This window comes from Monodon monoceros, unplaced genomic scaffold (assembly GCF_005190385.1).
Source record: "Monodon monoceros isolate NGI ecotype Baffin Bay Population unplaced genomic scaffold, NGI_Narwhal_1 Super_Scaffold_8, whole genome shotgun sequence".
NCBI classification, from domain to species: Eukaryota; Metazoa; Chordata; class Mammalia; order Artiodactyla; family Monodontidae; genus Monodon; species Monodon monoceros.
The window spans coordinates 29,630,779-29,655,267 of record NW_021703785.1 but is presented as its reverse complement, the minus strand read 5'-3'; the positions used below and the strand labels follow the sequence as shown (position 1 = coordinate 29,655,267).

General features: G+C 39.2%; 1 protein-coding gene across 14 annotated transcripts in view; it reads left to right on the top strand.

The window, feature by feature from the left end:
- The window catches only part of LMO7 (LIM domain 7), a 200,725-nt gene that overhangs the window by 21,444 nt on the left and 154,792 nt on the right, over window positions 1-24,489 (top strand). Inside the window, exon 2 of one of the 14 annotated variants that reach the window (XM_029209930.1) lies at window positions 1,632-1,714. The exons of the other annotated variants lie outside the window; for them this stretch is intronic. Coding sequence (XP_029065763.1) covers window positions 1,632-1,714 — 83 coding nt within the window. The remainder of the gene's footprint in view (window positions 1-1,631; window positions 1,715-24,489) is intronic. 14 annotated transcript variants of the gene reach the window in all.

Genomic DNA, 24,489 nt, shown 5'->3' with positions numbered 1-24,489 from the left:
ATGTTTAAAAATTTAACTTCAGAGTTTTTTAGTGCATAAAGATGTTTTTGCATTTCAAAATCTGGACTGTAACATTTTCTCTTAAATTATGACTTTGGAGTAAATGCAGGCAGATTTTGTATACTAACTGGTTGTCATAGTTATGGTTTCAGAGATGCCATGTTTAGCCTGTGGTTAGTAGACTTTAGAACGTTTGTAGTCAGTGGAGAGAAATCCTAGACAACAATTTTCATTTGGATGTAAAATGTGTGGCTCTTGGAAAGGTTACATCAATTCTGTTGGCTATGAAAAAGCTTAGTTCAGGTCTGGCACACTGGCAGCCTTTCTAAGGGCTGCCCTGTGAAGAAGGTTAGACTTTAGGACCCTTCTTTCCCTTCCCTTCTTGAGGGAGATTTGATATGATTGTTTCAAATTACTCTTCTGTCACCTTTTGTGAGAAAAACAAACTCGTCCTGTGCTGATTTCAAATAGTATTGGTAGGCAGGTATAATTTTATATTTAAAAAAAAAAGTAAAATTAATATCCAATTCATAGGAGCTCATCATTGGGGATAGAAATTATTACTAAAGTTTTTGTCACCCACAAGTAACCTTGATTATTAAGTGCCATTTAAAAATAAACGTTAGTGAGCTTCAGTTTTGTCTTAAATTTTTCATGGTCATTATATTTTGTTCCTTTAGTACATTTTTCTGTCCTATTTTGGACCATTTAAGAATGGGCCCATTTTAGGGAGGGACTGATTAAAAATTCATTTCTTCTTGCTTTTTTTTTTTTTTTTTTGTGGTACGCAGGCCTCTCACTGTTGTGGCCTCTCCCGTTGCGGAGCACAGGCTCTGGATGCACAGGCTCAGCGGACATGGCTCATGGGCCTAGCCGCTCCGCGGCATGTGGGATCTTCCTGGACCGGGGCACGAACCCGCGTCCCCTGCATCGGCAGGTGGACTCTCAACCACTGCGCCACCAGGGAAGCCCTTGCATTTTATTTTGGCATTTCATAAGGTTCCTGGAATATCCAGGAATATATCCATTCTCTTTAGATTTTCAAATTGTAGTTAATAGTTTGTAATATTCTTATAAAAAACTTTATGTATTTACTGAAAAAATGTTTATTGAACACTTACTGTGTTCCACGTGATATAATTAATGGGACACAGCAACAAACAAGTAGGTATAAGTCCCTGGCCTCATGGAGCTTACTTACATTTTGGTGGGGGAGATAAAAAATAAACGAGCTGACGTTGTATTAAAGTTTTGTTTATTGCTCCATTTTAGTCTGTTTTTTGCTCATTGTAGTTTATCCTTTCTAAAAAGAAAATTTTAAATCCCACCACAGTACCCAGAGGTATGTGTATCTTATTGATCGTTTCCAAGAACCAATTTTGATTTTATTTACTTCTATTTTTGGTATGCATGCAGGGGATGGGATTTCTATTTCATTGTTTCTGCCCTTCTCTTTAATATCAATCTTACTTCTTGTTTCTTGGCTTTTACTCTTGCTTTTTCCAACTTCTTAAATTCCCAGCTCATGGGGCACGGTGCCTTCAGTTATTGCCCTGGGAGACCGAGTGATTGCTGTCTTGCCCCTTTTCTAGTCTCAGGGTCTTGTCTTTACTACTTTTGCTTTGTTTCAGAGCTGTCTGCTTGCCAGTGGGAGAGGGGCACCTCGGTCTCCCGAGGTTGTCGAGTTAACCACATGCTGTGCCATGAGGAGAAGGTACCTTTGTTTCCTAAATATTATTCCATTCGTTTGTCATGATTCCTTAGAAACCCATTCCCTGGAGTTTTCGAAATTTTATTTGAGTCTCCCTCCTGAGTAGTGGAAGAGATGCCTTACGCCTCGTCAGGATTTTCAGGGGCGGAGCAGGGTTGGCTGATAACAGGTACTTTGTCAATGGAATTTAGAATGTCAGTAAGGGAGTATGGGGTCTCCAGGAGCGCAGTTAGTTAATAATGCAAGGCCACAGATATTTTTGCAAACTTGTGTTTTGACATTTAATCTTCTCACTGTTTACTTCAAATCCCTTATTCTAAGAAGTTTTGATTATTCTCTCCAGCAGTAATTCTTCCTCCTACATGTTATTCTCCTACTTTATTTTTACCTCTAGTGTAGATAGCCATATCTTTTAGCGTTTTTTAAAAATTGAAGTATAGCAAAATGAGTAAGTTATACATATATATTCCTATATAATATAATATATATATTCTTTTTCAGATTCTTTTCCCTTATAGGTTATTACAAAATATTGAGTAGAGTTCCCTGTGCTATATAGTAGGTCCTTGTTGCTTATCTATTTTACATACAGTAGTGTGTATATGTTAATCGCAAACTCCTACTTTATCCCCCCCCACACCCCTTTCCCCTTTGGTAACCATAAGTTTGTTTTTTATGTCTGTGAGTCTGTTTTGTACATAAGTTCATTTGTATTTTTTTAAGATTCCACATGTAAGTTATTTCATTTGATATTTGGCTTTCTCTGGCTTAACTTCACTTAGTATGATAATCTCTAGGTCCAATGGCTGAGTAATATTCCATCGTGTGTGTGTGTGTGTGTGTGTGTATATATATAGATATATATATAATATATATCTCACATCTTCTTTATCCATTCATCTGTTGATAGACATATAGGTTGCTTCCATGTCTTGGGATAGCTATCTCTTTTAAAATAGTGATTTTTGCTTGGCTTCCTCTCCCATCCTAATGCGGGAACACTTGAAGGGCTGAGGCCCTGTGTTTTTCATCTTTGTGTTTCCCGTAATACTGTGTGTGTGTGTATATATATACATATATATATAGTATGTGCCAAAAAAAGGCTGAGGTGTTATTAAATTAAATATTGTCACATACTAGTTTTAGACAGAAAAGGTAGCTTCTTGACATTGGATGGCCAAGAATAAAATTCATGTACATGAATTTTACATGTGCTTTGTAAACTGCTAAGTGAGACCATGAGAAAGTGACTGAACTTCTCTGTGCTTTAGTTTTCTTATTGCAAAATGGTAGTCAAACCTGCTTCATGGGGTTTGGAGGATGAAATGACACAAGTACAAAGCTATTTCAACTGGAGTTTTTAAGGAATGCAGAAGACGTGGACACCAGAAGTAACGAAAAGGGCCAAATTCCAGAAAAGGTAACTAAGACACTGGGAGCACACAAAGGGATAAACAGTGACTCTGAACCAGGACTGACTTCCAACCCCTGCCTCCTGTTTCTAGTTTCCCTTTGTCTGCTTGCTGGGGAGTCCAGGAGGCATGAAAGATGCCCCTGTGCCAGCACTGTCACGTTCAGAGTGCGTCTGTGCCCTGTCTCCTTCTATGCTTTATTTTTATTTTATTTATATTTTAGCAACTTTATTGAGCTATAATTTACATCCCATAAAATGTTGTGCTTTACTAAAGATTCTTAAGCATCCCCCCTACCCTATGAAATTGTTGTCACTACATAGGGTTACCTTTACAGCTGAACAATCTTTTTTTTTTTTTTTTTTTTTAATGGGTGTGCTTTACTACTAGAAATTGTAAATTACAAATGTTTTGTATTTGGAATTTATAACCTTAGATTCTCATTTACCTGCCAATTTAAATTTTCTTCTTTGGGTTTTCAAATTCTTTTTTTACGTGACAAGTAATGCGTTTAACTGAATGGCTACTCAAGCCTGACCTTAACTCACCCTTAATCATGTGTTAAACTAAATTTCTTAATGTTCCCAGAGTTCCTCTCTGTGGTACTCATGGAATTTTAGAAACTGATCATTTCGCAAGGACTATAATTTTCAGCTTCTTTTTGGCTTTCTCATTTATCTTTACATACTTGAAGTATTAGACAGTTTTTTACAGTGACCCTGAGGAGGTAATGATTAACCCCTGAAAGAGGACTGTGTGAGCAAAGATGTTGATTTCAGTGTCCCAGGTTCTCATCTCTCATATTGTTGCTAGGGAAGGGTGGCAGATGAAGTTCCCATTTTACAGGTGAGGAAACTGAAGCACACTTAAGAACTTAATACACAGCTTCCAAATGGTGGAACTGAGGGCCTCTGATTTTAATCCTAATATCATTTGTGGATTGAGAATATTTTCCTGTGGATTATTCTAGTTGTTAATTAAAAGTAGAAGTAAAGTTTTTAAATATTCAATTTTAACTCACTGAATATTGTTGATTTCCTGGTATGTGCCTAGGAAAAAGAAGACCAATACATCCCTATGAGGAAAGCAGCTGGCCTTGGGGAATAAAACCAAGCCCTGACCCTGTTCACAGAAGAGGGGACCTCTTATTAATTCCCTTTAATTATCCCACCAACCTTTTTTTCCTTTTGGACATTTTCTGACTTTGATTAATGCTGAGAGTTTAAAGGAGCACTTGTAGCATCCTTAAGCTAAATAATGTCTTTGAAGGGACCAACACACTGAGTTTCTCATTTGCTTTTAAGGCTGATGGTAAACTGAGATGACTTGTTATGTAGGGGACAAGAATATTGATGTTTGCTAGTGAACTTTTGAGATGTCCTTCATGACTGTGTATATAATTTACCTGATCATAGCAAAGGTAATAAATCTGTTTTAATTGCTAACTATAAGACTTCTATATCTAAGGATTTTCTCTGAGATATCTGTATTTTAAATTTAGATTTGTAAAATATTTAGTCATACTTTTTTTCAAAGTTCAGGCATAATTTTTTTTTTTTTTGCAATACGCGGGCCTCTCACTGTTGTGGCCTCTCCCGTTGCAGAGCACAGGCTCCGGACGCGCAAGGCTCAGCGGCCATGGCTCACGGGCCCAGCCGCTCCACGGCATGTGGGATCTTCCCGGACTGGGGCACGAACCCGTGTCCCCTGCATCGGCAGGCGGACTCTCAACCACTGCGCCACCAGGGAAGCCCTCAGGCATAATTTTTAGTCCTTTTCATATCACATGCTTCTTTAATCCATATAATTTTAAATAGAATTTTGAATTAAGATTTTGAAGTTTTAATATGTTTTAAGCTATCAGTTTAAGAAATATGAATTTAAAACAGTATACATAATAATACTGAAGTTACTAAAATAAAGTGCTGATGTTTTTATTTACCTCCCTGGGTTAATGTTTTAGTAGGGCTAGTCCTACCAGTTTTAGCATGGTTGGGGTCAAATGCTAACTGTAAAGTAAAATGGGTTTAAATTTACCTTTAATTGTCTTTAAGCTAATCATTTACAAATTGTTATGCTGAGGAACACAGGATAAAGACATTGCATTCTGTTGAAAGGTAAAAACAACAACAAAAATTCTTCTTCCTGGGGTGTAATGCAAAAAAGTAACATAAAATTCATTGTACTACAACTTTAGTTATTGCTTATTTTGTCTTTAAGAATCAAAATAGGACTTCTAAATGCTTAAATAAAAACTTTTTAAGTTTCAAAATCTTGTGATGAATCAGTACTAATGGTGAATACTGGTATATTTTAGTTTGGGGGCCATTTCTGGTTTTTATGTCCGATGTTTAAGATACAAAACACTTATGTATTGCTTCTCATAAAATTAGAAACATTTACGTGAATATGGTTTTTTATATAAAAATAAGTCAAGTAATGTAATGACTAGGGAATAATTAATATTATAGTTAATATCTTTGTCTTCATGTATTCCATCTAGAACTTAACATTTACCAAATGAAAAGTTTGATTTTCTTTTTACCAACTCTGCAAGGTACATGTGGAATCCAATGACAGGGTTGATTTTAATTTAGATAACTTCTGGTCCTTGAAAGGATATTTCTAAATATCTTTGGAAGGCAACAATAGATATATGTGTTTCTGCTCATAGTTTTTTGGGAAAAATTTATGTTTCATGGTTGAAATTGATAGCTGAAAAATATTCTTTTCAATTAGAAAAAGGATTTATGTACTGCTTTTGTGTTTAGTTATTTTAAAAATCTGAAAGTAATTGATGATTTAATTCTTACTGAATTATATACAACTGATAGATAAAATGTGGTTTATCTCCTTTGAAAATATACATCTGTTCTTTAGGTTTGACTATTTCCTACACATTTTTAAAAATCTAGTCTTCTTTCTAGAAATTCCCTTGATTTTCTTTCCTATGTCAAGATGCTTTTATCAGTGCTTTTTTTCTGTGATATTTTCTCTTTGCTCTGCAGTGGTGACTCCGATTTTTTTCTTGGTTTTTAAATTTGGTAAATGGGATTGGGGATAGACAAAGGTGAATGTAGGAAGTCTGTCGATAAATATTCTTTTTTTTGATGTTGGGGGTAGGAGTTTATTAATTAATTAATTAATTATTGCTGTGTTGGGTCTTCGTTTCTGTGCGAGGGCTTTCTCTAGTTGTGGAGAGCCGGGGCCACTCTTCATTGTGGTGCGCGGGCCTCTCACTATCGTGGCCTCTCTTGTTGCGGAGCACAGGCTTCAGACGCGCAGGCTCAGTAGTTGTGGTTCACGGGCCTAGTTGCTCTGCGGCATGTGGGATTCTCCCAGACCAGCGCTCGAACCCGTGTCCCCTGCATTAGCAGGCAGATTCTCAACCACTGCGCCACCAGGGAAGCCCCGATAAATATTCTTAAATATTGCTTTTAAATCTAAAATGTTGCTTCAATTTAAACTTTACTATTCCAGTTGGCTAAGAGAACACAGGAATGTGACCTCTTCTCAAGCTGGGCTTCTTGCTCACCGTGGACATAACAAAGAAATGTTTTCTAGTCCTTTAAGTACACTTTTATATATATCCAAACATTCAGAAATATGTTACATGGATTATGTCTTTCTTGATCTCATCATTGCCGTTTTTTACACATTCTGCATTCATAGTACAAAATCATAGTAAGATAGTATTTCTGTAGCCAACATGGTAAGTCTTATTTACATGAGTATTCTTTGGGGCCCTAAAGCTGGTAAAAATGCACTTTCTCTTACTGAGTTTAAATTAGCACAACGGCAGAGGGTCAGATATGTGTATGGAATAAAATTGTTTTAGTATTTTTTACTTTTGAGGAAATAAAATGGCTACTCTGAATTATACTAAATGCTTCATAGTAGTTTAAAATTTTCTTTCATGCTCTTATCCTTCAGTGGAATAACCTATTAGATTTTTTAGTAATTTCTTTAGAAATTTACAGCTTTCAGAAAACTTTCAATTTTTTGATTGAGGTAAATTTTAGAAGCAATTAGAGTTCAGAAGGAAATATGTTCTGATAGTTTCCTTTTTTCTGTAGTATAATAATTGTTTTTTTAAAATATATTCTGCATATTTAGAAGTAGTCATTTATTTTATAAACTTTATATGAGAAAAGATCAGATTTACTTTTGGATTCTTATTTTGTAAGTTAATAAAATTTTAGTCTGAGTGGAGTAATTAACTTGATAGATTTCTAATTCAAGGGGCAATTTGTATCTACCTGGCCTACATTTTATATGTTCTGTAACTATTCATTGTTGAAGGCTAATATTGTTAATATAGTAGGGATTTTTACAAGCTTTGGTAGTTACTCAATTAAATGTATATTTTCTATTTAAGATCCTATTTTCTGCGTTATGAAAAGAAAATTATGAGAGGATAGTTAGATGATATATCATAAAGTATTAGGATTTTTTCCCACTAATTTTTGGTGTAAGAATATTCTAGTGTGTTTCTCTTATCAGTTGGAGTCAAAGCAAACTTTTGTTTTTAATTTGGTAATGTTTTGGGTGGTTATTTGTATTGATACAAACCATGCTTACAACTTACACCGAAATGCCTTTTAAAACTTGACAATAAACTGGTTTCTATTTGGAAGATGGATATTATGGTGACTGTTTAATTTTGTAATTGTAATCTTTTTTTGAAAATGAAGTTTTCCCATTTCTTAATTGTGTCAGGATTTCGAAACTTTAAAAAGTGGAAATCTTCCTAAAGTGTTTTCATTACTGCTCCATTAGCTCTAGGATGAGGCATTTAATATTCTTGATCACTTAGAATGGTGTAGAGTTGCTGCTGCCCTGGGACCTTACTGTGTTCCTAAGGCCATTCCAGCCTTCTGCAGGGATGGAAAGGCAGCACACTGGTCCCTTCATTCTCTCCCTGTATTCACATCCATTCACATCCAGTAAGTAGTCCTAGACTGGTAAGAGAGGACTCACGTGTAGGCTGTTTAACTTAGCCTGGGGACTGTTCCTCTCTGCGTCTGCCCTCCTTGACAAGCAAGAGTGTGATACAGACCGGTTCCAGCACCCCAGGCCCCCATACCCAAATCCACACACGCTCAAGTCCCTTGTATAAAGCGGCCTGGTACAATTAGCCCTTTGTGACCTTGGGTTCCATATCAGCAGAGTGACCTGACTTGTCACTCTGCTGCTGGTCCTCCCATTTTCTTCCTTCTTCAGTATTTCTCATTGTTTACTTTGTAAACTTTATCTGAAAAACATAGCCAATCAGAGTGCTTTTTCATTTCTCTATGAGAGCTAGACCATCTTAGCTCTTCACCTGTCATCTTAGAATTTTTTCCTGGTAACCCAACATGGTTACTGGGTATTTTGAGTGTTACTTCTCCACCCTCAGAAATGACTCCTGTCACCCGTCACATCTGTCCCCAAATTCCTTTTCTTCACTTTATTTGAATGCTGAGAGGTCTGAAATACTTAGGTAATTGAGATTCTACTATAAAGGAGAACCTCCTAATAATTTTGACACTGGGAAGTAGGATGAATAACTTGCTTGTATCCTAGTAGGCCAGGTTGTCAACCCATGTACTGATATTTCAAACTGGGAGAATGATTGAATTTACTTCTTCATTAGATTAGTATCTCTTAAGGATTGTGTGTGTGTGTGTGTGTATTCAATGCATGAGTGAAATTCTGGGCCTTATTCTGGGGATACAGAAACGAGTAGCCTACATTATATTTCTTGGTTTAGTTGTCTGATAAATGTCATCAGGCAGATAGGCAGAGGGAGCTATGGGGCAGGATAGAGCACACCAGAATCAGACTGTAGGGGAAAGATGAGGAAATGCTTTCCAAAGAGGCAATACTTAATCAGAGTTGTGGCCATGGGTAGGTGTTAGCTGGAATACGTGAAACTGAACGGCTTTTCTTCTAAGGAGAGGGAACGGGGTGTGCAGCACATGAGAGAGAGTGGCGTGCTCAGGGAATTCCCTGAAGGTTGGGGTAGCTGGAGCTTCCAGGGGCAGCTGGACACCAGAGGGAACCATCTAAAGCAGCAGTTTTCAAGGTGTGGGTTGAGATCCCTGTGGGTCCCTGAGATCCTTTTATTTATAAAACAATACTAAGATTTCATTTGCCCCTTTCACCCTAATTCTCTCAAGACTATGCTAAGAATTTTCTAGATGCTGCCCTGTGTATGATGATATCATTGTTCTCTTGTTTAACAGGATGTGTGCTTGTGGATTCTTGTGCTTTAAAAATTTCTCACTTTAAATTTCTAAAACAGTAAATATTGATAGATAAGCCCACATAAACAAACGTTCTTTGGGGCCTTCAGTAATTTTTAAGAGCGTAAAGGGATCCAAAAATCAGAGAATGCCCTTTTAAAGAGTTTGGATTTTATCTTGAGTGTGGTAGGGAGTCATCAAGTAACTTTTGCAAGAGTGTGACGTGTTCAGTGTTCTTAGAGAGCAGGGGTGCTGATAGAAACACTAAGTGCATAGGGGCCAGCCTGAGGCAGAGAGACTGTTAAACAGCTATTGCTGTAATTCCGGAGAGATGTGAGGGTTTGAGCTACTTTTGGTGGGATAGACATGGTGGTGCAAATGGGGAGACCAAAAAGGGGGTAGAATCAGTGGCTCTGGGAGGGTTTGGCTGTGAGGAAGAAGTTCAGCTCACTCCCAGGTTTTTGATGTGGGATGCTGGCAGCCAGTGGTATGATAAACTGAGCGGACAGGTTTGTTTGTTTTTCTTCTCCCCAGCGTTTTATAGGTATGTTCCTCTGTTTTCTGGCTTCTGTTGCCTCTGATGAGAAGCTGGAATTCAAATCATTGTACTCCTGTAAGCAAAGTGTCACTTTTCTCAACTTGCTTTCAGGATTTTCTGGTTATACTTAGTTTTTAGCAGTTTGATTCTGATGTGTCAAGGAATTATTTTCTTTGAATTTATCCTGCTTGGTATTTGCTTATCTTTTTTTTTTTTTTTGTGGTACGCGGGCCTCTCACTGCTGTGGCCTCTCCCGTTGCGGAGCACAGGCTCCGGACGCACAGGCCTAGCGGCCATGGCCCACGGGCCCAGCCGCTCCGCGGCATGTGGGATCCTCCCGGACCGGGGCACGAACGCTTGTCCCCTGCATCGGCAGACGGACTTTTAACCACTGCGCCACCAGGGAAGCCCCTGCTTATCTTTTTGAATCACCAAATATGTTTCCCAATTTTTGAGGAAAGTTTGGCCATTATTTTATCAGATTATGTTTTCCTGCCATTCTTTTTTTCTGGGACATCAATGACAGTTGTTATGCTATTATGTTGGACATTTTAACAGTGTCCCTCATGTCCCTAAGATTCACTTTTTTCAACCCTCTATCTTTCTTTTCTTCAGATTGAGTAATTTGCATTGATCTATCTTCAGCATATCTTCAGTATCTTCAAAGGGTTCGCTGACTCTATCATCTTCCTTCTGCTGTTAATCTCGTCCAGTTAAGTTTTTATTTCAGAAATTTTATTTTTCATTTCTTGAATTTTAATTTGTTTTTTGTTGCTACTGTTATTCAGTTTTATAGTTTATGTTTCTGTGCTGAGATTGTCTTTCATTATTAGCATTTTTCCTCTCTGTACCCGAGTATTGTATCTAAAATGCTTGCTAATTAGAACATCTGAAACATCTTAGGATCTCCCTTGATTGACTTTTCCCTTGGGAATGAGATCCTGTTTCCTGGTTCTTTTATGTCAACTTATTTGGACAGTATCCTGGACGTTATAAATGATGAGTTGTGGGAACTCACAATTCTGTTACATTTTGCCAAGAAGTGGTATTTTTATTTGTTTCTTTGGTTTTGTTTTTGGTGAAAGCAGGTACTTCATTTGCCTGGATTCAAACTGCAAATTCTGTTTTACCTGTGGTGGTGGCAGCTTAAGTCTCAGTTCAGCTCTTTTTCCCTTAGTCTGGCGCTTGGAATCTGCCTGCACATCTGTGGTTTGGGGGCCTTCAGAGATTTGGGAGGAGTTTTTTTTGTGTTGTTTTGTTTTTTTGCGGTACGCGGGCCTCTCACTGGTGTGGACTCTCCCGTTGCGGAGCACAGGCTCCGGACGCGCAGGCCCAGCGGCCATGGCTCACGGGCCCAGCCGCTCCGCGGCATGTGGGATCTTCCCGGACCGGGGCACGAACCCGTGTCCCCTGCATCGGCAGGCGGACTCTCAACCACTGCGCCACCAGGGAAGCCCTTGGGAGGAGTTTTTATGCTTCCTTTCTCTAACTCTCTCTGGCCTGGAATTTCCCTCTCACCTTCTGGTGACTGTGGTTTTCCTGGGCTCCGTCCTCTAGTTCTGAAGCCCAGTGAGACGGTGAGATTTCTACCAGAATTTTAGCCACTTGCATGGTACAGACTGGGGCCTGTCCTCATCTAGCATAGTTCGTTCATTCTTTCACATGTCAACTCACCTCCAGGCATTGCTTGTTTTCATTTCTTCCTCCAGGGCCTTCAGAAATTTTCTCTTTTTTTTTTTAATATATTAGTCCTAGGTTTATAGTTCTTATCTGTGTGAGAGTTGGCCTGATAGGAGTTATTTGGCCGTCCCAGAGGTGGAATTATGGTATTTTATTGGTATTATTTACCAAGAAAGAGAGATTATAGAAAGACAGTCTAATTAAGTGGGAGGTGAGGGGAGCAGGATGGATTTGATTCTGGTCGTGCTGAGTATGATGTTAACCAAAGTAGAGTTATCCACCAAGTGGTGGTTATGGAAGTGTGACACTTAGAGGTGTGGTTTGGGCTGGAGGTACAGATGTAGGACTTCTAAACATGCCAGTGATGACCGAGATCATGAGAGTGGATGAGCAAGGAGGAATGTTTTGAACCAGAGGACTGACCTGAATTCGTAACTCTGGGGAACAGCCGTGTTTAAGAGGTAGGAATAGGATGAGGAACACAGGAAGGAGATTCAAAGTGGAAGTGGAATACAGTGGACCCTTGAACAACATGAGTTTGAATTGCGCGGGTCCACTTATACATGGATTTTTTTGGTCATCGATTGTGCACTACAGCACTACATGATCAGCCAGCCATTTGTTGAATTCGTGGAACTGTGTATACAGAGGGTCAACTGTAAAGTTATACTCGGATTTTCAACTGCCTGGAGGGCGCCCCTAATCCCCTAGTTGATCAAAAAGTCAACTGTAATTTGTAAGGGAAAGTTGTTAAAGAAACCAAGCTCGTGATCAGCAGTTCTTAACCTGGGATCTCTTGACCCGGTTGGTTCAGGATTAAGTTTCAGGGGGTTTCTGAACTCTCTGCAGTGTGTGTATGTGTAGGATTTTTCTGGAGAAAGGGTTCATACCATTCATCAGATTTCCAGGACGGTTTGTGACCTACAAATAGTTAAATGTTGAAATAAACAGTATCAAAACAACCCAATAAAAAAATGGGCAGAAGACCTAGACATTTTTGTGAAGAAGACATACAGGTGACCAAAAAGCACACGAAAAGATGCTGAACATCGCTAATTGGTAGAGAAATGCAAATCAAAACTACAGTGAGGTACCATCTCACACTAGTTAGAATGGCTATCATTAAAAAGTTAACAAATAATAAATGCTGGAGAGGGTGTGGAGAAAAGGGAACCCTTCTACACTGTTGGTGGGAATGTAAGTTGGTGCAGACACTATGGAAAACAGAATGGAGGTTCCTCAGAAAACTAAAAATAGAATTACCATATGATCCAGCAATCCCACTCCTGGGCATATATCCAGACAAAACTATAATTCAAAAATATACATGCTCATATAGCAGCACTATTCACAATAGCCAAGACATGGAAACAACCTAAATGTCCATTGACAGATGAATGGATAAAGAAGATGTGGTACATATATACAATGGAATATTACTCAGTCATAAAAAAGAACCAAATAATGCCATTTACAGCAACATGGATGGAACTAGAGATTATCATACTAAGTGAAATAAGTCAGAAAGAGATAGACAAATACCACATGATATCACTTATATGTGGAATCTAAAATATGACACAAATGAACCTATCTATGAAACAGAAACAGACTCACAGTCAGAGAACAGACTTGTGATTGCCAGGGGAGAGGTGGGTGGGGGACAGATGGATTGGGAGTTTGGGGTTAGTAGATGCAAGCTATTACATATAGAATGGATAAACAACAAAGTCCTACTGTATGGCACAGGGAATTATGTTTCATGTCCTGGGATAAACCATAATGGAAAAGAATATAAGTAAGAACGTATATATGTGTGTAACTGAATCACTTTGCTGTACAGCAGAAATCAACACAATATTGTAAATCAACTACAATAAAAAATAAATTAAAAAATAAACAGTGTCAAATTAAAGTTCAGAAAAATGACTGGAGAGTGTCTATTTAACCTACAAATTTGGAACTCACTAGTGGCTGAGAGCGATTTCAGGGTGCAGGTGGAAGACAAATTAGACTTCACTGAGAAGTGAATCGGAGATGAAGATGCAGAGCTAAGGGCAGGGAGTATAAAATTCTCCTGCAGGAAGTGTGGATGGTAAGGGGAGGAGAGATTGCCTGATAGAGGGGAGTAAGATTAAGAAAAGCCTAGCAATGCCCCGCCTGGCCTCATGTGTCGCAGGGCCCTTGCCACACTATCCCCTTTGTGCTTATGTCCTGAGATTTTTAGTTTGTGAAAGCTGCTCTGCTTTCAAACTCTGGAGACTGCTTGTGTGGGCCGGCATGCCCGTATTCGTAGCTTTTGATCCCAAAGATGTTACGAGCGCCGTGATGATGACAATTTATTTTTCTCTTTAGTTTGGTGTTCTTCCCCTATAGCACATTTTATTTTACTCTGCATATAGTAAAGGCTTAATGTCAGTGGCGTCAGTTTCAGGATATGGGATAGGGCCATGATCCGGTGGAAACAGTGGTCCCAGTGCCAAGGGTATAGAGAACATCTCTGGTGCATGGTTTCCCTTACAGCTCTCCATGGATGCTCTCAGGTCTCTGGGGGGATTCCAGGTTGCTATGTATGAAGGTTTCCCTGTCGTAAGCCCTTAGAATAGGGAAAGGCTTTCAAAAAGTTGTCCAGGAGAAGTAGGGAAATATGGAATATATCCCCCCCGCCCATGCTCCTTTCCCCCCACCTTTGGACTTCTTTTCTTAAGAGAAAAGTGTGATTAGATGGGAAGACACTAGGCTGAACTACTATGGGAATCAGAAAAGTAGGCTGAACTAGGGAAACTGAGATTTTGTAGCTTTCTGAACTCATCCTGATATCCTTCAATTAAAGGAAATCTGCAGAATACCTATTGTGGCTCATTCCTATTGCTTGTTGTATTTTCTGTCGCTGAGAAGTAGAACACTTTCCAGCCTGCCTGTGTCCCCTCCTCACCCAAGCCAGCTACCTTAACACCAATTCTTGTTACTTCCAGCCCTAATGAAGCCGTGCAGTGTCACTGTACTTCTAATATCAGATAATGGTGAAAATAATTGATCAAAGATTAGATGAGAGCTAATTCTCCAGCAACATTCAATTCTTTTTTTTTTTTAATTTATTTATTTAGTTAGTTAGTTTTTGGCTGCGCTGCAGGGCATGTGGGACCTTAGCTCCCCAACCAGGGATCGAACCTGTGCCCCCTGCCTTGGAAGCGTGGAGTCTTAACCACTGGACCGCCAGGGAAGTTTCTCAACATTCAATTCTTATACTAGAAACTTGTTAAGAAATGAATCTATAGTTGGATAAATTTGTGGTAAAGACATTTTGGACCCTACCCTTCTCAGACTCTTAGACAAAGAATAAAATACATCAAATCAGTTTAGAAGTTCCAGCTCCAGAGCCAACGCACTGCCCTCCTCACCTCTGTGAAAGCTGTGTATCACCTTGAGTTGTCACTGCTTGGTGAGAAAGTGCAGGGCAAGTGCGCACAGAAAGTGGAAAAAGTATTCACAGGGCTTCTGAGAAGCCTGAATGCTTTGGATAATCTGCATATTCTGTTCACTGCTTAATTTCTAAAAGTACAAATGGAAACGTAGTATACACACTATTCCCTTCCATGATTTTGGTACTTAACAGGATAGCTCGACCGCCCTTATATATTGGCACATAAAGGGCTTTAAAATTTTTTTGACAGTTGCAAAATCTAATATTTGTAATTACTGTATTTTATTGACTGGATGAACTAGAATTTATTTAACCTGTCCCCTTTTGACAGATACTTAATTTTTTTCTGATTTTTATAATTATAAGCAACGCTTTTGCGAATGACATCGGGCGTACGTCATTTTGCGTGTGTGCGGTTATAACTGTAGGATGAGTCCCAGCAGCTGAATTGTTGTTTTCCTCTCTAGAGGGTCTGCCAGTTTACACTCCCACCAGCCACGTAGGAGAGGGTCTGTTAACCCCTATTCTTATTCTTTGTCAGAAAGATGAAGATGGTATCTTGTAGTTTTGATTTTGTATTAATCTTATTTATGAGATTGACCATCTCTTAATATGTTTAAGGGTAATTTGTTTCTTTTCTGTTAACTATATTGCTTCCTCCTTTTTGTAAGAGCTCTTTATTTATTAAGGAAATTGGCTCTGTCTAGGATGTGAGCTGCAAGAGTTTTTATTTTGTGTGTGTGTGTGTGTGTGTGTGCACTTTGGTTTGTGTTTTGACTGTTTTCCTATGAAGAAACTATCTTAGTACGTAGTTGAGTTTATTAATCTTTTCTTTTGTGGTTTCTGGGTTTTGTATCATAGGGACCTTTCTCATTCCTAGAGTACCAAAATCTCCTAGTTTCTTTAGGTTGTTTTGTAGATTCATCTTTTATACTTTAAAATCATTGATCTATCAGGAATTAGCTTACTCTAAGGCATGAGCTATGGGTCTAACTTGCTTTTTCCCTCAGATGGCCACCCAGGTGAATTCACCTCTTTTTTTTTTTTAATGTGATCTACCTATGGCAGACATTACAAGTTATCTATCTGATATCCATTCTTATCTCGTCACCCTTTGAACAGTGACATTTATGAGAATGTTAGTAAATCCAGATGAAAAGATTTGTCTTCTTAGACACCCTTGTGCTGAGAGTGTCCATGTGTCACAGGTGACTATAGGGTGGAGCTTCCAGGAGAGCTATTGCCTGGGTGACAAAGAGGGACAGGCTGATAGCATAACCCTTTGGTTTTATCCTTTCCCTCTTTTCCTGCCTAGGTGAGGGTAGAAGGTACAGATGGCCAGCATTTGTAGGCCATCAGGGAAATGATCGTGGATTACACTTTGAGGATGGATACGAAGAACTTTACAGAAAAATGTAACTGAAATAAAACACTTGTGGAAAAAATTCCAATCTCTGGCAGCAGAAGTCAGAGTGCTTCTGTGTATGTGTATGTTGGCAAACTCAAAGCAGAGGGTGAGGGCTTCCCTGGTGGCGCAGTGGTTGAGAGTCCGCCTGCCGATGCAGGGGACATGGGTTCGTGCCCCGGTCCGGGAAGATCCCATATGCCGCGGAGCAGCTGGGCCTGTGAGCCATGGCCACTGAGCCTGCGCATCCGGAGCCTGTGCTCCGCAACGGGAGAGGCTCTCACAACAGTGAGAGGTCCGCGTACAGAAAAAAAAAAAAAAACAGAGGGTGAAATACAATGGAAGAATGCAACTAAACAGAAGGACCGACTTCTTAGCTTTTATTCATAATATATTGGCCTTCCCCAAATTGGACACAAGAATTGGGGTATTCACAAAACTACAATGAAATATGAAGGCATCTCAAATCAAATGTGTTGTTTTTCTCACTGGGTTGTAGCCTGGTTTTTGAAAGGTAGAGAAAATCTGCTCAAAGGATGTGATCTATTTGGTTTCAGCTTACAGACAATATCCTGATTAGAGTAATGAAATAAATAGTATCCAATATTTAAAAACTAGAGATTGAATTATAAAGGAAATACAAGTAATAATTTATTGAAATTACTGGATCGAATCTGCCAGCAACAGCAAATAGTTGTGGCGAATATATGGTTTCAGAGTCAATTTCAACTCCCCATCCCTGCTGTTTATAATTTTATTTTCAGGTTAGATTATAACAGAAGAATGTTCAAACATATTTGTACCCTGTATTTCCTTTCAGTTAAAGTCTTTTCTAAACCAGATTTAAGTTAGGTTCCACAGTTGTAAAACAAATGTTTTCATGAAACAATGTTTAAACAGACTTATTTAGGAAATTGAGCTTTATTTTTTTTAAGGTTGATACATCCTTCCCCCCCCCCAATCTTAGCAGTTCCAAAAATAAACTTAAACACACTTTTTTGGAATACATTCTCTCCTCTGTGGTGTTGATGGAAGTCTGAACCAACGAGACAAATCCAGAGACATCTCTGTCGCTAGAGGCAAGCTCTGGAGGTGGTGGGTGAGCTTTCTCAGAGGGAGCTCTGTATCTAAATGTTACCCAACCACTCATTGCTGGAATGCTATTCTTTAAACAAAGAATGAGTTATTCACTTAGTTGAAGAAGGTGGTCAACGAGACATGATGCTTGTAACAGAAAATTAAAGAACATTTTTTTTTTAAATTTATTTTTGGCTGTGTTGGGTCTTCGTTGCTGTACGTGGTCTTTAGTTGCGGCGAGCGGGGGCTACTCTTCGTTGCGGTGCATGGGTTTCTCATTGCGGTGGCTCATCTTTGTTGTGGAGCATGGGCTCTAGGCGTGCAGGCTTCAGTAGTTGTGGCACGCAGGCTCAGTAGTTGTGGCTCGCGGGCTCTAGAGCACAGGTTCAGTAGTTGTGGCGCACGGGCTTAGTTGCTCCGCAGCATGTGGGATCTTCCCGGACCAGGGATTCAACCCATGTCCCCTGCATTGCCAGGCAGATTCTTAACTTCTGTGCCACCAGGGAGAACATTTTATCAATTGTCTCCCTCTTCATAAATGTCTCCTCCTTGTGAAACACACAGACACACACAGATGTCATTTACATGGTGCCTTTTCGAAGAAGTAAAGTAATAATTAAAATACAGGGGAAAGTTTAGAAAGTTTCCCCTAAAACTGCACGTATTTTTAGAAGATTGCAAATATAAAATGTAGCCACCTTCTTGTTAAAAGCATCCTTAGCATTCTCTGTGGAGCAGAGTAGACCATCCGTAAATGTTAATGGAATGGATGAATAAAATTACGCTGTCAAGTACAGCATATTAATTATGTGACTTTCTCCAGACTGAATATTTGACTGGCTTGATGAAACAGTGACTGTGGCTACTCATTGATCTCTGTGATTGCTAACTGAATTATAGTTAACAGAAACAGATTTTTCAGAGTTTGCCCTGCTGCATCTAAGTTGTACACAGAGAAGCCAAGCGCTGGAAGCTGGTTTCTTTACATTAATATGGATACCTTCTCAGTGTCTTTGACTGCAGGGGGGCCGTGAACCTGAGGCAGTGTAGCAGGTAATGTAACACCAGGGCGGGGGAGCAAGAATTTGTGAGGTGTTGATTCTCTTGAATTCCGTGAATGTCCCTCTCTTTGTATCAATCCACACCTGAAGATTAGGTTTGTTCTCCTCTGGATAAAACATTCCTTATTTAATGCATTCCACAGCAGCTACCAACTGAATGTGAAACTTAAACCTTGTTTCACTAGCTAACAAAGATGAGAAGACATTGCATTATTAAAGCTTTTAGCCAATAAGAGGGGTGTTAGGTACGTAAGTTGAAGACAACCCCGCCCCTTTCGTTGTTTTTAAAACAGAAACAACTATTCAGGGGTAATACTTTTCTGTAATACTTTTCTGCAATTCTTTGGTGATTACACCTAAGGCCTTTTTCAAGGGCTTTTAACCTATTAAGTGTTTAAAATTGTAAATTGAACTTATTACTTTCAGTCTACAATTGAAGCTTTTAATACGAAAGCTATGAAGTTTTACTTTTGGATCAAATTCTGGTAGCTCAGCTTTTATTTTGTGCCCAAGATAAGAGCAACCTATCTTTCTTTTTTAGAGAGGTTTTTAAGGCCTTGTTTATGGTATAGAATGAGCACAAGTATTTTTTTTTCCTGGATTGTTTTCCATGATTTTGTTTAATTCAGAAGTGACATAGCTAATCCTACATACATTAAACACTAATAAAACCTGCATATTTGGAGTAATGGCATGGACACTGGTGGGAGATATAGACCTCGGCAAGTCCTCTCTACAAAAATCTACACTAATATTTTTGACTAATTAGAGATTAATTTACTTAATGGTCCTTTAAAATTGCAGTTCTTTTCTGGGAGAATTAACAATTATCATTCAATTTTACCAGTATCTGCAATCAGAGGTTGACTCACTGGGGATATGTTTTGTATTGAAGTTTATAAGCTGCTTTATATTTAGATACTCATTCAATGACTAGGAGTACCTACTATGGGCTAGTGACTTTTGTAGGTATTTGGGATATATTAGTGAAGAAACCAGACAAACATACAGAATAACTGTAAGTGTTAATTTTATTACATAATTCAGCCAAATTTACTGATTTTACTGAAACTCTTATAGTAGAAGTTAGCTAGATTTCTTGAAAGCCTGAGCAAACTTTCTGGCCAATCCAATAGGCTGTGCATTTATCCCTGCAACCTTAGTTTTTAAGGAATATTTTTTAATGGGGCTCCGCAGAGCAGAGTTTCCATGGTGACCTTTGGAAGATGGGGTGGGGATGAGATTTATAGACTAGTGTATATGGCTCTTCAGTGATGCTCAGAATCTTCTGCCCCCACACCCCTTTTTTTATTAGACCAGCTCTACGCCTATCTGTTTACACATGGGAATTCAGTATACTATTTCTTTAAAAAGGAGCGATCTACTTTAGGTTATAAATGGAGTGGGTGAGTGTTGGAAAACGGAGAATTATCTTTTTGTTTGAAATTTGCCTTAGACAACAGTGGTTTAGATATTCTGTGATTAACCTTTGTTTCCATATTATTCTGTGTTCGTCTATGAATTTAACTACTTTCTTGTCTTTCCAGCTTTGGTAAAACTGTTCAGGACACTAAACAGATGATTATCTGAAATCCGCAGCTCCCTTAGATGAGAGTTGGGAAAAGACCTTATACATAATCTGGCATTCGATCATGTTTTTTCTGCTCACTCCCTCAGATGAAGAAATGATGAGAGGGTATTTGTATCAGCTTTTGCCATGATCATGCTGTGTAACAACTTTAAAGTGTAGTCTTTGGACCACCTGCATCAAAATAATCTAGAATGCTTTTTAAAGCTACAGATTCCCAGCTCCCACCCTGGACCCACTGACTCAAGTTTAAGAATCACTATCTTAAACCTCGTTGCATATCAGCTCAGATAACGGCAACATTTCTGATAGCTGTTTCACATCACGTGTCTCATACCTTTTTTTTAATTGAGGTATAATTTACAGTGAAATTCACCCTTGGTAGTGAATTGAGATCTGACAAAATGCAGACAGTTGTGTGACTGCCACTTCGATCAAGTTACAGCAGTTTCATCCCCCCGCCCCCCTCCCCCAAATTTCCTTGTGCACCTTTTGTAGAAGATCCTTCCTTTTTTACCCCCTGTCCCTGGCAACCACTGATGTGTTTTCTGTCCTTGAAGGTCCTTGTGGTTTTGTCATTTTAAGAATATCATATAAATGGAATCATACTATTTGTAGCCTTCTTTCACTTAGCATAATGCATTTGAGACTCATGCATGTTGTTTGTATCAGTACTTCATTCCTTTTCGTCGCTGAGTGGTATTCCTGGAACAGATGTACCTCAGTTTATCAGTTCCCATTTGAAGTATATTTGGGTTGCTTTTAGTTTTTGGCAATTATGAAGCCACTGTGAACATTCATGACGGGGTTTTTATTTCACTTGAGTAAATGCTGAGGCATGGGATTGATGGGTCTTCTTGTAAGTGTCTGTTTAACTTTATCAGAAGTCGACACTTTTCCACATTGAGTCTTTCTCTTTATTACGCAAATGATGTTGAGCATTTTTTGTGTGCTTAGTTGCCATTTGTATACCTTCTTTGATGAAGTGTTTGTTCAGATTATTTGCCCATCTTTTAAATTGGGTTATTTGTTTTCTAGAGTTCTGTATTCTGGATACAAGTCGTTTATCAGTTGTGTTTTGCAGAAATTCTCCCAGTGGTTTGATTTTTTTTTTCAGTGTCTTTCAAAGAGTAGAATTTGTGTCCCAGCACTAATTATTGTCATCCTTATTTAATACAATCATATATTTCTGTTTTTCTTCACAGATTCCTATTCAGCTGCGCCATTCTTCTCTAGTACTTTTAAGCCCACAAACATATCAAATATATCCACTGGCAGTATGGCGTAGTGGGAAAGAGTATTTTCTGTGTATCCAAACTTTGTCACTTTGACATTTCATAGTCATTTTTTTCTTTTTACAATTTTTGTCATCAAAGGCAGAAAGTCTTATGGGAAGGGCATAGGAGTTGGCCAAACTTCTTACGAAAATTTGGTTCAGTAAGGGGAAAAAAATAGAGGCTTAGCAATTCTGTAACTTAGCTAGAGAGTGTCAGAGCCTGAATGGGACAGCAGGTGTCTGACCCAAAGCTTGTGCTTGTGACTATGCACTGTCCATTCTTCGCTAACCATTTTACTCTTCTTTGTCTGTTTCAGTGAAGAGCCTTAGTTTTTTTCTCTTATGTATTGTGATGTACAGTTTACAGAGAGCTTTTGTTGACAGCTGTTGAGTAATCTTAGAGGCCCCTTCAAGGTTTGATCATCTATGACATTGTGATTTATTAGATTAATTCTGGTAAATTCCACCCATCTTCAGCTATTTGTAAGTTATTGCGTAAAAGCAGTGATATTGAAAAATTTAAGCATGTTTTCTGTAACTTTCCAATTTGTTGTCCCACAGGTAATTTTCCCAGAGCTTGTTAGATTATGAAAAAAGGTTTTGCCTTTGAGTATCCTTTGGTTTAGGTTTTCCACGGAATTTGCCTCCATTTCATTTTGCATAGATTTACTAAACATCCTGTAAATGCAGACTTGAACTTGGAGTAACCTGCGTTCGCAGTTTCTGTGAACCCCGCTGGCCGCTGGGAACTAGGCTGCCACACCACAGATTTATGTTCTTTCCCCCTTCTGGCTAGAGTTGACTCATGTTTGTGTAAAGTTGAAGGAAACTGAAGCCTCATCCCACACTACTGTCTTCCAAAAGCATGCCAAAGAAAGAGACCAATTAAAAGAAGAAAGCCTGGCAATGCATTTTAATCTTCTGCCTGTTCTGGGTGGCCTGCAGGCTCTGTGGAGGAGAGGAAGCAGCAGAGCCTGTGGAACATTTACTTGGATTTGTCCTATGGAAACTAACTCAGAACTCAGCTGCTCAGGGTTTGCACCGAAACAGCTCATGAAGAACATGTTGAAATGAAAGCCACGCTTTCCGGCCGACCTTTGAGTGCAAAGCTCTGTGAGGCCTGCAGTGGTGGCTGACAGACACAAACATTCAACAGTGAGAGAAGTTGGAGGAAGCCTGCATACAGAGGAAGTATCTACGGGTTGTGACAAATGACAAAAAAATGATACAATTTAGTAGCAAGTTTGATGGTCCTTTATTCAAGGGAAGATAATTCATGGATGGGGGGGAGTACTGTTTCTGAGGGATTTGGGCAAAAGCGAGTTGACAGAGCCTTCGAGGCAGCAACATGGACATTGCATGATTGACCAGGAGGCCAGGAGTATCCTGGGAAGGCTAACAGGTCTAGCGTTTTCTAGCGTGAGGTGAGCCGAGCTGGAGGATTGGGGTCCGTGTATGTTAGGTGTCCTTGGCAGTTTTCCGTGAGTGTAGGCTGACTTAGGTTTAGGTTTGTGATGTGGGCCGGTCCACTGGAGTGGCGTCCATTTTTTTTTTTTTTTTTTTGCGGTACGCGGGCCTCTCACTGTTGTGGCCTCTCCCGTTGCAGAGCACAGGCTCCGGACGCGCAGGCTCAGCGGCCATGGCTCATGGGCCCAGCCGCTCCGTGGCATGTGGGATCTTCCTGGATCGGGGCACGAACCCGTGTCCCCGGCATCGGCAGGCGGACTCTCAACCACTGCGCCACCAGGGAAGCCCTTGGCCTCTATTTTTTATCAGCCGTAATTATGTGTATGAAATAAGGGGTGATGAAGAGGGAGAAAGTGGCTACCTCAGTTATATCAATTTACTGCGAAAGGAGGCCCCGGCATCCAAGATTTCCCTCTTACCTTTTTTTTTACCCCCTCCCCCCCCCTTTTTTTTTTACAAGGGGTAAAATATGTTGACACTGGCTTTGTGAGAGGGGGCTTAGCTATGACAGACTAATGGAATGTGTGGAGAAGTGTCTCTCGGCAAGGTTTGTGGAAACAATACCTGAAAATAAATCCGTACAGTGAAAGAACTGGCGGAGCATTAGGAGAAAGCGGGTTACACGTGCAATTGGTCATCCCATGGGGAATGAGAGACCCTCTACAGGGTCTGCCTGCATGAAGGCTGTTCTCCCTGTTCTGGACTTGTTGTTAGTGACTCTTTACAGAATGTGTTTCTATAAAGTGACTACCGGTTATATGGAAGGGGTGAACCGTGACTGTATTAGGATTTGTTTGGTCAGAAATATTCGGCTGTCATGTGAGATTGAAGTCTTAAGTCACTGGAATAAAGGATGCGTAACTGTTTGAAGGAAAAGGACTTGGGAAAGCTCCAGAACACAGTACGAGTAATTTGGGAGAAAGCTGTGATAGGGGATAGCACTTCTGGGCCACCAGAGGGCAGCATGCATTCAACAACTATTTTCTGAAGTCTGCATTTTCAAAGTACCACTGAGGACTGTGTGAAAGGGGGGCAGACCCTGGAGTGAAGTCAGCTTTGTACTGATTTTATGCTCATCCCATCCACCTTGGATAACTCCAGCAATATGTCATTTTTTGGTCTCTCCATCTTTTTCTTTCTCCCCAAGCAGAGTTATTCCACAGCTTTCAGTATATATCTCTATATAGCACTTATTATATTTTTCTTTTTTTACTGAAATATTTTATTTGAAGGAACATAAAAATTAATTGCTTTTACCATGCGACTGTGAAGAATTAACTGCACCTTCCCAATAAAAATTTAATCGTTACTTTTATAACATTAAAGTAATTAAAGTCATTTACAAAGACAATATCAATTGAGACTCATCCAGTTAAAACTAATACATTATAAACAAATAGCAATCTTAAAATTTCAGAATAAGTATCATTAAACTGAATTCGAATAGGAAGCTCATTGGCTATGCTATAACAAATAGATGAAAACTAAAATGGATTTTACACTCTAGGGATATATAAGTGTTAAACATTCTAATTTCTTATACAGATAACAGAAAGCTTCATTTCATTATTGTAAGCTCCCAAAATTTATGCTTATTTTTTCTACTTCTGTCAATTTCTTGAC